Consider the following 15,971-nt stretch of genomic DNA (forward strand, 5'->3'; position numbering starts at 1 on the left):
ACTCAATGCAGCGGTATGTTTTTTTTTTTGCCTCAATGTGAGGCTTAGCCTTTCTGATTTTGCCAAACTATGCTTGTTGCCCGATACCTCCCTAAAAATCTTCAGTAGCATATGAAGACTGGCAAGGAGTGTATCTACTATCCCCAAAATAGTATCTGCAAACATCCCACCAAATTCACCTCCAATAGGGATTTTCTTGGTATGTACATAGCCTCCATTTTTTAGTTGCTCCCCATTCTGTACCAAGCCATAAGTTAAGACGTGACAACTCTGCCTCATACCCTCTGCAGAATACATTTGTTGATCAAACTTCCACTCATGGGCATTGTTTCCGTGGGCTTTTGATAAATGTTCCGCATCATCATAAGCAGGGACACTAGAATTATAAAGCAATAGGTGACCAAATTATACAGCAGTGTTGCCTGAATTATGTAGCATAGTGACATACAATCTCCGGAGCTATTATAGTATATTTGTCATTTTCACACGTATTACTACTGATGGGTATTGGAATTCTGTGGCAATGAGCAACCACATCCATTGGATTTTTATGAGTTTTTGTATTTGAACCAGTCAGATTTTTAAATGTGTTAGACGACATTAGGACTTATGTAAATAACTATTTAATAATAATATTAGTAAACATGCACTGTTTCATTGTGAATGCTGCAAAACAGTCTTGCTTGTTTTATTCAACTGAAGACTACTGTGCTGTTTTTATTAACTCATGTGTAGTAAGGAAAGACATATTTAAGAGTCCATACCTCCATTAAGACGAACAATGCTGCAAAAAAGAGAAGAGTGGCCCACTCAACTCTATGTAAAATCATCTCAAAATCATGGATATCAGCCAAAACCAACAGCCACAGAGCACCCAACATTGCAGTCCAACCTAAAAGACAGCAAAGAAACAAAGAAATATTTATGATACATATGTTACAAAATAATGACCACTTTTATTAACTGTCTCTTCAAATTCTGAAGTCAGAATTTATAGTCAACGTTACTCGGCACAGTTTGGTGTTTTCTCACAGGAAATAAAGGAAAGAAAGATATGTTGGCACAGTAAAGGCTCCATGACTGATAATAGGAAGAGTCAGCAATAAAGATACTTGAGATAGCTTACTTGAGATGAAAGAATAAACGCATATTTGAACAAAGGGACTTATATCTCTGTGAATGGGCCACTATCGGCAATGGCAACAGGGCATCATGTTATCAGGAATATCTTCGTCAGCTTATGTCAAGCTAAACTTAGAGTGGAAATCGCAGACATGTTGAGGTCAACTAGAAACAGGGCAAGCGGGCCAACCCTCGGGTTGATCTGGATGCTCTGACACTGTTTTTAGGCTTCATTCCTCCCACAATGAGGTATAAAGCAAGCAATTCCTTAAATGTGCCAATGTTGTTGATGGCAATTTCGACTTGTGAGAAAATGGATTATTAGTTGGGTTGGGGTGGATGACGTTCATCAAAAATAATAGTAACTATTCATCTTAGGTCAAGAATTCTCCAAGAACCCAAACTCAAAAGACGTGGTCAGGCAGGCTCTAGACCTAGGCCTGAGGTTACTGATTGACAAGTCACAGGTGGGGTAGCACATAGCCGGCAGACAAACACGCCAACAGGAAACTCTGATCATTCCCGCAGATAGGCGCAGCAACACCATAATGGTCCTAGGAGATTGGTCCCAATAGAGCACAAATGGCTGGAGGGGTGCGCGCATTCCCAAAACACCATAAAGCCACATGTAGTTAGGAACACTCAGTCTATCAGAACACAAGAACATGCAGTGATCAGGTGCCCTTCAGGCCGGACATCTGGACAATTTACCAACTGGCCCTCATTGTGTCCATGCAAAGTCGAGGCCCATCTACATTGGTTATCAGGGACCTTGTTTATGATTAAAGACAATTGTTCACATTCTTCACCTAAAAAGGAATGCTGTAATTGTTCTATGGTGCCTAGAGAAATGTACAAAACACCGCTCAGATCGATTGTACTTTGAGACAGTCCTCAGACCCCATTTCTGTAACTGTTCTACCTCAATTAATGTTTAATTCGAGCAACAGTTTCAGTAATTTAAACCTCAGCTCACTCCTGTTAGTTATTCTACAGAGCAAACAAGCTTAACTTAGGAAAACATGTAAATCGTTTAGAAGTACCAAAACAATTTTTAAAAAAATTGAAAACCACACAATAAAATTTTTACTCTACTTTATATAAATAGAGAATATTTCACTGAACAAAATTACAAAAAAAAAAAAAACATAAATCCACTAAGGGGGAAACAGGAGATAGTAATTGTTACTTTCATGAATAAAAATGGTACCAAAAACACAAAGCTCCAACAGCAGGCAACTGGTCGTATTAAACCGGGACAAAAGGTAACATTTAAGGGTGACTGCAATACTGCTCCACATTCGCCTAGTGAAGCACTTTGTGTGCGGAATTGGAAACTTTTTTGAAAGCTGGATTTCCTTTAGTGAGGCAATCCAGCAAGCTGAGCATGAGTGGTGATTTGACATCAACGGATTCAATGATGCCTCTGTCTCAGTTGGTTCTCCAGCCAGCTTTTAGCAGTTTAAGTAGGAGAAGTATGCTCGAACACCAGACAACTGATCCAGGGCCTTAGCAAAAGCACTTTGGGGTCAGGTCTCACTCCACAGAAGCCACCAGAAGGGTCCCGGGTAGGTCCAGTTTGAAGTGGTCAGTGGGGTTCAAGGAAAGTAGGCCTCTTGCAGTTATTGTGTGTAGCCCTGTAGCTTAACAGGAGGTCAGCCACCTGGCCTTTGGAGATAACTTCTCAGTCCTTGTACAAATGGGAGCAGGTCAAACCCTTAGGGTTCTCTTCACAGGTAACAGCAGCAAGTGCAGTTCTTGTTCTGTCTTCCTCAGGTCAAGTACTCTTCTGAAGAGTGTTCCTTGGGGGGGGCCGGGGGGGGGTGGCACTAGCCTGTGGGCGGGAGTGGCTCCTGGTCCCTCCCTACCTAATGGGAAAAACTTCCTAAGGGAATTCCTACCCACCTTTGCAACAGTTCCATTGTCCCATGTGCAATACCCCACATTGCCCCTCTACCTTAAACCAAAATGGTACAAACTTTCTTCCCCTGGGCTGAGCTCTGAGACCTAGGCCTCATGCATGTTTTTAGGGGTCAGGGTACATACACTGGAAAGCACTGCCCCAGTGTGCCAAGTCCAAAAACCAGCAGAAGTATCTACAAAAAGTTTAGGTGACCAGACTAAAAGGGGCATTTTCCTGGATTACTTACATTTTTAAGAGTGGGCTTTGACAGTCCAGCTATCAACCACACATATTGCTAAATAAATATTTGGGTTCACCCCTTCAACCACTGGTCTTTTATGACCAGACGCTTTCAGCAATTGGCTTGAGACTTTGACAAGCACTTCTTGGCTCACCTTAGTGGACTCAGGGATGTGGAATTCCTCTAGCCAGTTGCCCAAGACATATTGTTTGGGGTCAAGGATAAGGTTTTCATGTCTATTTTTTCCTTGGGACAAGTAGGCCCAACCTTCTGCAGTACAAACCCTTTAGCTTCCAGCTTACAGTACATTATGAATCAGAGAAGGGCACTGTCTGCAGTGAAAGTAATGTTTGTGTTCATATATTAATGCTGTTCAGAACTTGTATTTATCTTTTATTAACCCCTTGAGGGCTACGGACATAATGGTTACGTTCATGGCTGCGCCTCTCAGGTGCCACGGATGTAACCATTACGTCCGTTTACCGGCCCTCGGGGAAAGCGCTAGCGCTCCCCCCAAGGGCCACCCCCCCCCCCACCCCTCCCAGGTCAGGGCTGGAAGGGGAATCGCTTCCCCTTAAAGCCCCCCCTCCCAGACCTGCCCAGTGACGTCTGATGACATCAGCACACAATCACATTCTGACCTCATCAGAGGTCACCTCCCATCGCGCTGGAAGCATGCTTCCAGCGAGATGCGGAAGAGAAATGCAAAAGCATTTCTCTTCCGCTCAGGAAGAGGGGGCCAGAAGAGTCATGAAAGGAAAGGCCTTTCCTTTCATGTCTCTGCAAGCATTTCTGCTGCCCGATCGCGATGTGATTGGGCAGCAGAAATGCCCACTAGACACCAGGGATTTATTTTTCCGGTTTGAAATGGACATGAGGGTAGCGGCCCCTTGGGCAAGGGCGCTCCCAAGGAGGCCAAAGATTTTTTAGGCCATTTCTGCCCCCTTGGGGGCAGATCGGCCTAATATAATTAGGCTGCTCTCCCCTGGAGGGGGGGGGGGGGGCAGAAATCCCATAGACACCAGGGATAAAAAAAAAAATCTTTTATGTTTAGGGAGAAATCCCTTAGGCAAGGGTCGCTCCCTGGGGGGCCAAATTGTTTTTAGGCCATATATAATATAATTAGGCTGAAAACCCCTAGACACCAAGGATAATTTATTTATTTTTTCTTTTATGTATAGGGTCGCTTCCTTGGGGGGGGGGGGGGGGGGGCAAATTGTTTTTAGGCCATTTCTGCCCCCTAATTATATTAGGCCGATCTGACCCCGGGAGGGGCAGAAACCACTAGACACCAAGAAGTTTTTTTTTTCTATTTTTTTTATTATACTGACACATAAGGGGAGGGGGATTATTTTTAAGCCATTTCTGCAGAAAACCCCTAGACACCAGGGATACATTTATTTTTTGTTTATTTTATTTTTTATATATGTGGGGGGAGCAAAAGATTTTTAGGATGGGGCCAAAGTTGTTCTGCCCAACAGTGGGCAGAAGTGGCAATTACCCTGGATCCACACCCCGGGGAGCAGAAAGTCTACTAGATGCCATGGAATAAAACAAAAAATAAAAAAAGAGGGGTGGTGGCTACCAACCAGTATGGGCCTGGTTATGCCCCCAACTGAAGGGGGTAACAGTCTTTCAGCTCTCCCCCCGCACACTAAAACACCTTATCCCACGGCAAGGAAGAGGACATTTGATTATTTTGGGTTTTGGTTTTACATTTGGGCCAGGAGAGCTTGGTAACTCTCACAATCATCCGACTTGGAATGGTGAGGGTTGCACTTTTTTGACTTTGGGACGCTGCCATGTAGAAAAATTCACAAGACCTAGACACATCTGAAAACTAAACATCTGGTTGATTCCAGGGTGGTGTGCTTCACATGCACCCTGCACCATTTTATTACCCACAATGTCCTTCAAATCCCCAACTTTGCTGTAAATCACACTTTTTTTCCCACATTTTTGTGATGGAACCTTCCGGAATCTGCAGGAATCCACAAAATTCCTACCACCCAAAATTGTCTCATCCATACCAATAAAAATCCTGCTGCACTTGTCAGCTTAAAAATGTTTTTTTGGTTTCCCCTCAATTTCGACATGTTTTTTCACTCTTCCCTGTCCCAGGCACTAGGCCCACCTACACAAGTGAGGTATAATTTTTACCGGGAGTCTGAGGGGAACATTGGGAAGTAGGAACTTTGTCCTGGTGCGGTGATCCCACACAGAAATGTGGGAAAAAAGTGATTTTTTAGCAAAATTTGATGTTTGCTGAGGATTCTGGGTAACAATAAATTGGGGGATCCACGCAAGTCACACCTCCCTGGATTCCCTCGGGTGTCTAGTTTTCATAAATGTCTGGGTTTGGTAGGTTTCCCTAGATGGCTGCTGGAACCAGGACCAAAAACCCAGGTGGCCCCCGCAAAAACAGGTAGTTTTGTATTTGATAATTTTGATGTGTCCAGATAGTGTTTTGGGGCATTTCCTTTCACGAGCACCAGGCCTAACTACACAAGAGAGGTACCATTTTTAATCGGGAGACTTGAGGGAATTTTGGGTGGAAGGAAATTTGTGGCTCCTCTCAGATTCCAGAACTTTGTCACCGAAATGAGGGGAAAAAGTTTTTTTTTGCCAAATTTTGAGGTTTGCAAAGGATTATGGGTAACAGAACCTGGTCAGAGCCCAACAAGTCACCCCATCTTGGATTCCCTTAGGTGTCTAGTTTTCAAAAATGCGCAGGATTGCTAGGTTTCCCTAGGTGCTGGCTGAGCTAGAGGCCAAAATCTACAGCTAGGCACTTTGCAAACAACATGTCAGATTTCAATGTAAAAATGTGATGTGTCCATGTTGTGTTTCCTGCCGCGAGCATTAGGCCTACCCACGCAAGTGAGGTACGATTTTTATCAGGAGACTTGGGGGAACACAGAATAGCAAAACAAGTGTTATTGCCCCTTGTCTTGCTCTACATTTTTTCCTTCCAAATGTAAGACAGTGTGTAAAAAAGACATCTATTTGAGCAATGCCCTATAATTAACATGCTAGTATGGGCACCCCGGAATTCAGAGATGTGCAAATAACCACTGCTTCTCATCACCTTATCTTGTGCCCATTTTGGAAATAAAAAGGTTTTCTTGATACCTATTTTTTACTTTTTTTATTTCAGAAAATGGATTGCTGTGTACCCGGTATAGAATGAAAATCTATTGCAAGGTTCAGCTCATTTATTGGCTCTGGGTACCTAGGGTTCTTGATGAACCTGCAAGCCCTATATGTCCCCGCAAACCAAAAGAGTCCAGCAGACCTAACAGTATATTGCTTTCAAAAATCTGACATAGAAGGAAACAGTTAGAGTAAAACGTGGAGCTAAATGGCTGTTCCTTTTCACCTCAATTTCCATTTTTGTTTTATTTCTGCTCTTATTTTCTGTAGGAAACACTTGCAGGATCTACACAAATTACCCCTTGCTGAATTCAGAAGTTTGTCTACTTTTCAGAAGTGTTTAGCTTTCTGGGATCCAGCATTGGTTTCACACCTATTTCTGTCACTAACTGGAAGGAGGCTGAAAGCACACTCAAAAATAGTAAAAATGGGGTATGTCCCAGTAAAATGCCAAAATTGTGTTGAAAAATTGGGTTTTCTGATTTAAGTCTGCCTGTTCCTGAAAGCTGGTGATTTTAGCACCGCAAACCCTTTTTTGGTGCCATTTTCCAAAAAAAAAAAAAAAAACCTTCTTCTGCAGCCCTTTTTCCCATTTTTTTGAAAAACAAAACGACTTTTTGGTCGTATTTTGGCTAATTTCTTGCTTTCCTTCATGAGAACCCACAAAGTCTGGGTACCTCTAGAATCCCTAGAAGTTTGGAAAAAAAGGACGCAAATTTGGCGTGGGTAACTTACGTGGACAAAAAGTTATGAGGGTGAACTGCCCCAAATAGCCAAAAAAAGGCTTGGCACCTGAGGGGGAAAAGGCCTGGCAGCCAAGGGGTTAATGCAGACTTTATTATTGGGGTGAGAGCTCTAAGGAAATGTAATCCTCGGACTGCACTACTGACATGAGTGGCTCAGCATAAGAATACACACAGTTGCAAAGTTTAACAACATGAGGCTATGTGTAATATTACCAAATGCTCCCTGATTAGATGCAAATATTGGCAGAGTCTTGTAAGCAAGATTGATGATTATTTGTTTAAAAAAAAAAAAATGAAATTGCTCACAAAAAATGCAACTAGGAAGAAAAACGTTTTGCTAAACTACTATGAAATTTTAGGTATCATTTCTTTGAAGGATGTTATAGTAAAATGTGTTGATGTATGCTAGTATTTCTAAAAAATCAGGGTAACAAGTTTGAAAAAGATTATGGAAAACATGAAAATAAACAAGGAATGGCAAAACCAAAAGGTATGACATTGGTGGTCAGCCATTTGGTTTTGTCAATGCAAGTCTTGTTTTGTCTTGGTTTTGTACAGCTTTATAGCTGCAGGAGCTGCTTGACCCTCACAATTATAATAAACATTGAAAAAAAAAAAATGGTCTCTCAAAGCACACATTGCCACAACGTTCCTAGCATTGAATAAAACTACTTTGTGTGTCGATATGCTCCTTGTGAAACAGCAAAAGTCTGTCAGTCACAATGACGCCGGTCAATAGGTAGAGAAAGAGAGAATTTAAATAAAAGAATAAAGGCCTTGGTTAACGGCATACCTAATTAGGGGCCCAAATCTTAAAGTCTCAAAAGTGCACCCATTGTATGTCCTTGATTTGGGTATGTTTATGGCTTTCTTTAATTCACAAGGATTTACAGAAGTAGCCAAGAAACCGTACTCCTGTAAATTATTTGTGAACTGCCTTTTTCACAAGCAAATATGCATCTGGAGAATTACTCATGCGGAAATCTGTTACATGAATACAAGTTCACTTTCCCTCCAACTATTTTTTTCCCCAACCCCGGAAATACATTTTACTTCTGCCCTTCTCGGGAGTATATTTCCAACCTTTATCAGTTTGGGAAAACATTAAAGAAAAGCAGATGAAGTCCCCTAAAACATGCAAGTTAGTGGGGATGCAAAGACTCGAGAGGGCATACCAACCATGGAAATATTAGTTACTATCTCCAGCCCCAGTATGAAGATTTTGATTTTTTTTACAGGGCAAGTAGATTTATGAAGCAGCTTGTCCTGTGGGCAAGTAGATATTTTATTAAATTCCACACCCCTGTGGGCTATTTTACTCTCTCACCTAATGCTGTTGGCTGCTTGGGTGTATCCTTTACCTCAATGAAATCCTTACATTGAGGAATGACCTAACTACAGTGCTAATTGTCAACTCCTGCTAACAGCCCCCCGAGTCTCACTTTAATATGCTAACACTACATGTTAACACTTTAAACTCAGACCCATTGTTGTTGCTAATACTTATATAATTCAGATCTTATTTATGAATTGATCCCTGCTAGCTCAGTAAAGAGTGTCAGGGAAGAGGGTTGGGTAGTTACCAGTCACCTAAATTAATTTTGGGTCATTAAAATGGGATTAGAATATGAGCATCAAAGCAGAAACGCCTCTACGTCACTAACACAGCTGATAAACCCAGTGGCGGCTGGTGAGATTTGAAAGTAGGGGGGGGGGGCGTAAATCTTTGTGATGAGTGACCTGTTGCGAGAGAGTTTCGGGAGGAAGCCTGAGTGTCATAATGATAGTTTGGGTTTTTGAAAAAAAGAGTGGGCAAATGGTGCATTTGTAAGTAAATTTGACAATGCAAGGAGGTTAATAAGGCAATTGTGGAAGTGTAGTTATGAAATCAATGGAGATTTCATACGATAATGATATGGGTATACCTCACATTTTAATAAAATGATTTTATGTGCCATAACTTTAAAACTAAAGGAAGATACATCATGGTTGTGTTTTTCGTGATGATTAGGACGATGCACAACTACTTTGAAACTGTCCTGCCGAGTCACCTGCCTTTAAGACTCAGCAGGACAGTTTCAACGTTGTCGTGCATTGTCATGAACATCACAAAATACATGATGCAGACGACCACGACAAACAGTGTCGGTAATATTAATGAATGATTTCACAAGCTGACACACCACCAACTATTTTTTTTTATATTAATAAACTTACCTTTGTGCTGTTTATTTTCCACAATGCTGCATGCCAATCTCTCGTCACTGGTGGTGTGCTAGCGCTGCACCAAATGAAGAGAAAGCTTTAGGGGAGAGACAGTCTCCTTTTCCTCCAATCTCGCCACGTGCACTGTCTATGTGTTGTTGTGGATTGCATGTGCACTCCAGGCCCCTACCTGCCTGGTAACACCACCATCTCAGCCAACCAATCCTGGCGCTGGTTCTGCTGTTGCTGCAGACCCAGGATTGTTTGGGGCAGGGGACCTCAATGCACACTTCCGAGACTAGTGGCTAGGTCTTCTGCATCACCCCTGGCTCAATGTGCGTTATAGTGTCTTGCTACTCTGAGACCTAGTGCGCATGTCGGGTTGGCTGGAAGAAAGTTCCTGTCCAACTCGACATGCTCACTAGGTGCAGCGCAGGCTGGAGAATCTTTCTTAGTTTCTTACAGTCAAGAGACTGTGGCAACATTGTTGCTATTGAAACTAAGCCCCACTCCCTCAGGCCCGCTGCTGTCTCAGAGCACTCCTCGCTCAAATTTGAATTGGCAAGTGAAGACTTTCTGCTCACCGCAGCATCATGCTGCTGCAGTTTTATATATAAACATTTTAATTATTTTAGTTTATGCACTCCTCATTGGGGGCCAGGGAACCAAAATAATCTGCCCCCTCACGGAGGCAATACCCCTGGATAAAACTGACTGTCTCCAGGACAACAAAAAAAAAAAAAAAAAAAAATCAAAGTTAAATGAGAAAGGTAGTTTTGTTTGTAATTATTTCGACATGTCAACTGCATTTTTCAACATGAGGTATACATGCCTGACAAAGACACCTTGCTGAAGGGTTGCATACCTTTATATACATCATACAAAAAATGTTCACGATACAGTTACGAGAAAGCAACCTTGGTACATAAGCTGTCAATTAATAATTATTTGAGGCAAAGAAAATAGTTTGTATTGTTGATCGATTATCTTTGCCAATGCTTTTTGCGAGGCAGTTTAGCATCGGCAAACAAAAGAAAAGAAAAGGTACTATGATGCGGCTGCTGCTAGTCACTGAGCATCTCTGTATGCAACCACATGCCTGTTGACATATGTGCACATATAACTCACCACGTGTGATTCTATTAAATGTTGTGGTCACAATTTTCTTTGTCTTTTTTACTTGCCGATCCAAGATGATGCATGCCACTTGGATGGGGAATTTAAAAACGTTATTAGTTCTTAATCCAAAAAAAAAAAAAACATTAAAAAAAATATATATATTCAAAAGACCGCAAACGTTGGGGAGCAGTGACAACTGTGTGTGTGGAACAATGGGAGTGGGCATGGGGCAAGGGAGCAACAGAGGGGTGGTAAAGTGTGTTTTGGAATGCAGCGCCCTCCAATAAATTAAAACAAGTATTCAAATTACTGGAATGGGTGAAAAACGAAGCGCGAGGCGGCGGGTGAAGGGGAATCAGTGGGTGCGAGTATTGAAAGTGAGCAGCATACGACAGCAGAAAACCACATTCACTCTTGCAGTGCCCAGTGAAAATGAAAAAAGTAGTCTGCCTCATTCTGAGCAGTGTAAGAATACAAATTGGTCAATGAAAGGATAGTAAATTGGCTATGCTGCAGGGAAAAGACAAACGCAAAAAAAGGAAGGCAAGCCATCACATAAAAAGGAAGGAGATCAGTGATAATAAAGCCAACTAATGCTAAGCAATGGGCAGGCTTCCTAGGCCAACTATACGTTTTTCGTATGCTTCACATTAGAATGTTGCCTTCCAGACAGCAAAACGCTAGTAGACAAGATCTCAAAATGGATCCAGAGAACTGTGTGCTGGTATTTAAAGATGTAATTTGTTAGGTGCAATGAAGAGAACGTAATGAGATTAAAAACAGGATAAGCAAGTCCGTGCTGCTGTGTCATTGCTGCATCTTGTCCAATTGCAAGTAAAACCTGAGTTGGTGTAGTCTTTACGATATCAGCTCCATATACAGGGGAAAAACTTGTACGAATACTGCGGGGGGCGACTTACATAATGGGGCAAGTGCTCGTAATTTCAGTAAAAGGCACCTTGTACCTATCAAAGCAACTTAAGCAGCATCTGTGACATTTTTAGCATACACTGAAAAGCCTTTTGTCCCACTTCAGCCTACTGACAGAACATAACTATGCTATAAATAGCCTTCTCTTAGTTGAGCATCAGCAGGCTGACAGGCTGACACATTGATCATAACTCTGGTATGCTCAAACAGCACCCAGGACAGGCTGACAATAGGGTTTTGGGGGACATACCTACAGGGAGGTCTGTTCCCCGGGAGCATTGGGTGAAACCAGGAGCCCTCTAGATGACTGTGCGGCTTTGAGATACATCCGATAAAAGTTGTAGCCTAGGGTCTTTATACAGGGCCATTTTGGACTGCCATCCTCCATTTTATGATGGGTACACATGGTGGCAGCCCTGGTCATAAGCAGGTGTTGAGAGCTTTTTAGCACGTTACATTAGCTACAGACTAGTGTGTTTTGTTTGTGGTTGATAAAGTCAAGTATGTAGGATTCCAAGGTGCAGCAGGCCTTCGCCTCCTGGAAGAAGCCAGGCACCTTGATCTGTTGGTGGTAGGTGGTGGGCTTGCTCTGACGGGCCAGCCAGTGAGGTGCACATTGGAAGTGATCACCACCACGGTCCTGGAGTGCTATCTATCCCATATTAAGCCTGGGGCAATGGGAAAGCCCAGGTAGGTGCATGGGGCCGCCTGAGAGGGCAGCCCAAAAGCCACAAGATATCAGGGTAGTGTGCAGGAGAGGTCGCGGGGAGTGAGCGGCATGGGTGTGTTCCTCCACATGATCCCTTGTGTCAGGGACAGAAAGAAGGCCTCACTCATCAAGTGCAAGGGAACAATGAGGAAGTGGGGCTCCTCTAGCCTGTGGGGATACCGCAGCAGGAGCAGGCTGCAGTGGGGGAACATGATAGGATTAGCCCCAATATGTCAGGCATGCCAAAGGGGGGCCTCAGTGGCCCTATATGTGAACGTCTGGATGGAGCCGGATGGTCTTCCCCCCCCCCCCCCATGGGCATTATCAGCTAAGCAAGAGGTCAGGCAGTGTTTCCAGTTTGACTGTAGGGGTGGGCAGAGAGGCCGAGGGGACTGGGGCCAAGAACTGCATGTGTTAGGGAGCGTGGGATTGGTTGCAGAGGGTACCTAAAGGGATTCAGTGGAAGTGTCAGGAGGGTGCCCTCGGAGGAGCTCTGGATCAGCAGCTAGAAGGGCTTGAAGGAGGGAAGAGCACTAAACCCCCTTAGAAATCCCTGAGGAGGTGAAGAACTGACCAGCATCGGCCAGCTTAGTCAAGATGCTGGTATTGAGTGACGACAAAGACCAGCAGGAAGATTGTCTGGTTTCCAAGTATAGGCTACTCCATGTCTACTCCTGGGGGGTGGGGGGGCACTAATGCAGGAAAGAAGGGGGTTTGTGGGACCAGCAGTAACGCGGGAAGATGCCCTCCACACTCCGAGGTGAAGAAACTTCAACAGGTCAAGCATTAGTGTTTGCTAGGCACAGCACACCAAACCTATGCTTTTTTTTTATATAGATGACAAGTTCCAGTCAGGTGGTGGACTCGGGAGAGCACAGTGCGGCTCACACATCCACAGTTGAAGAGAAAGTATGGCGCAGAATGGCACTGCCAAAAAGCGTCATGGGACCCAGCCCTGAAGGACACACAAAGGTCTGGTGAGGCCTTGTCTGGGTGCGGAGGACATCATTGACAGATCCACGGGTCACAGCAGCCTGCATAGTGGGAGCCCCAGGAAAGCTTTGGTATGACCTCCCAGGGCAAGGTATATGGTTACCCCGCATTGTGGCTCAAGTTGCCGCGCAGAGTGGCTGGAGTAAAATGCTGTGTTGAGGAGGAAGTGTGGTCAGACTATGTGAAGTAGAAATACGAGGAGGACAGTCTCAAGGAGGGTGAGATTGTAGAAAGTGATGTGCCGGTGATGTGAAACACAAGTGGTGGCACCAGGCTGCTGCGAGAGCAGACGGTGAAGGCGATCCACTAATCAGTGTTCCAGTATTGTTTTTCAGGCTCCACGAGAGGCTGCGACTGTTGGTAAGACATGGAGGAACAGAGGCTTTCACATGCAAGGCAGCAGGCTTCAGAGCGGGCACCACTTAAACAAGAGCGTCCCTGACCCATTAGTGGCCTCACCAGGGACAGAATCAACATTGATAAAGGAATGGGACACCCCATCTAAACATACCATATAATTAATAGCATTTTGTTAGATTAAATCAAATGTCTCGAGCCCATATATGAATCCAATTATTTGTTTATTGTTCAATTTCAAAATATTGTTTCTTTAGTTACACTTGGTATTATGTATACAATCATAAAATGATACAATTTCATATTATCATGATATAGAGTCATTAACTTGATTTCATATGTATTATAACAAAAAACTACAACAAGAATTTATAGCCCCATCACCACAATGACCATAAATACATCACATCATACACATACTATGTATTCACACTTAGGCTTCAATAAATAAATCCATACTCCCCCAAGTATTTCTTTAAAAAATCCAATTATGTACACAGACTAACAAAAATACAAAATATTGTAATCAAACAAAAACCATAAAGTGCTATATATGGTAACCAATTTTAAGTCTACAAGACTGTAGGTTTCCTGTAGATAAATCTTAATCCTGTATCAACAAGGATTAATATGCCAAATACGTATCCAACAAGGATTAATGTGCCAAATACATCTTAATCTTAAATCCAAAAAGATGAAAGTGGTGGATTAGTCTTGATCTTATATCCAAAAAGATTGAAGTGCCGACGCGTGTTTCGGTGACACACCTCTTAGGGAACCACCTTCATCAGGGCACATCCAGTTCCCAAATTCTCAGACGGAGTATAGATAGTGTAACTTAGATATAGGGAGAGTTCTGCCTTCTCACTAGAGAAATATTTGAAGTATTTCTCTGCAATCTTTTATGCAGTCTTGTTGCTCCAAAAGGATATGTAGATAAGATGAACTAAGAGAAAAGAAAGGGATATGATAACCTAATTCTCTAGATAGCTTAACCGCTGTATTCATTCCCTTTCATAAACTCCATATCAAGGAGTCCGGTACATCATGCCTGATGTTTGGAATCTGTTTGATTGAACGATACACTCTGTGGAACTCGTGTCCGAAGACTACCTACGATGGGCAAGCACAGTGCGGCTCACACATCCACAGATGAAGAGAAAGTATGGCGCAGAATGGCCTGCCAAAAAGCATCATGGGACACAGCCCTGAAGGACACACAAAGGTCCGGTGAGGACTTGTCTGGGCGAGGAGGACATAATGGACAGATCCATGGGTCACAGCAGCCTGCATGGTGGGAGCCCCAGGAAAGGTTGGTATGATCTCCCGGGGTAAGGTATATGGTGATCTGAAGTGTAGCGCAAGTTGCCACTTGGAGTGGCTGGAGTAAATGGCTGTGTTGAGGAGGAAGGGTGGTCTGACTATGTGGAGTAGGAATAAGAGGAGGACAGTCTCAAGGAGGGTGAGATTGTAGAAAGTGGTGTGATGGGTGATATGGATCACACGTGGTTGCACCAGGGTGTTGCGAGAGCAGACGGGGAAGACGTTCCACTAATCGGTGTTCCAGTATTGTTTTTAGGCTCCACAAGAGGCTGCAACAAAATCTGTTGGTAAGAGCTGGAGGAACAGAGGCTTTCACTTGCAAGGCAGCAGGCTTCAGAGAGGGCACCAACCATAACACCAGGGTGGCCCCAGTAATGGTATCACCTGGCGTGGACACTGGGTGTGAGGGGGTATAGGGGAGGCAAGGCTGCAAAAGGAAACGTATGTTAAAGACCTGGGAGTGCAGACAGGCAAGTGGTCACAGGACACTCAGGCAGCAAAGATGACAGAAAAAGTGTACACAGAGGGTGGGACTCCGGCAGAGACAGCAGAAGGGAGTTCATTAAGGTCATAGGGGTTAGTTGCAAAGATGAAGGATGTTGCAGAAGAGGCAGAAGGCAAGGAAAGTACAGAATTAAAGATAAATAAACTATCTTACGTGGGGGTCATCAAACTGCTGAGGGCACCCTTGATGTTGTCTATGAAAGAAACAGTTTGGAAAGAGGAGTACAGAAATGTTTAAGCTCTCGCATAGGGGTTTGAGAGCAAAGGAGGGATCCAACGAGGAGGAATACGAATTGGCGAAATGCCCATAGGTGCCAATGACCATGGAGAACTGGACGGTGGCCTTTTTAATTTACACAAGTGTATATTGTGAAAAATACCCAGAGCGGAGTGTGGCCCTGTTCAAATACATGGACGTCATAGGTAAGGCACAAATCTCGTTTGGGGTTAATGCTTGGGTGTAGTATGGCAATGAATTTCATGCTCAAATGGCTCTGGATCCAGAAGAAAATGGGGGTAAATTGAGTCTGACCTCTGGCAACATTCACTGGGACTAGCAAAGTCTGCGAATACATTTTTTACAGCAAGTGAAATGCCAATGGTGTACCTGCCCTTTCAGGCCCAACTCGCTGGGGGATTGGGTGGGTACCACAGCTAAGAGCCAGG

General features: G+C 43.5%; 1 protein-coding gene across 1 annotated transcript in view; it reads right to left on the reverse strand.

The window, feature by feature from the left end:
• The window catches only part of OCA2 (OCA2 melanosomal transmembrane protein), an 866,379-nt gene that overhangs the window by 250,222 nt on the left and 600,186 nt on the right, over positions 1 to 15,971 (reverse strand). The window contains exon 18 of the mRNA XM_069204281.1: positions 765 to 892. Coding sequence (XP_069060382.1) covers positions 765 to 892 — 128 coding nt within the window. The remainder of the gene's footprint in view (positions 1 to 764; positions 893 to 15,971) is intronic.

This window comes from Pleurodeles waltl, chromosome 8 (assembly GCF_031143425.1).
Source record: "Pleurodeles waltl isolate 20211129_DDA chromosome 8, aPleWal1.hap1.20221129, whole genome shotgun sequence".
NCBI lineage: Eukaryota > Metazoa > Chordata > Amphibia > Caudata > Salamandridae > Pleurodeles > Pleurodeles waltl.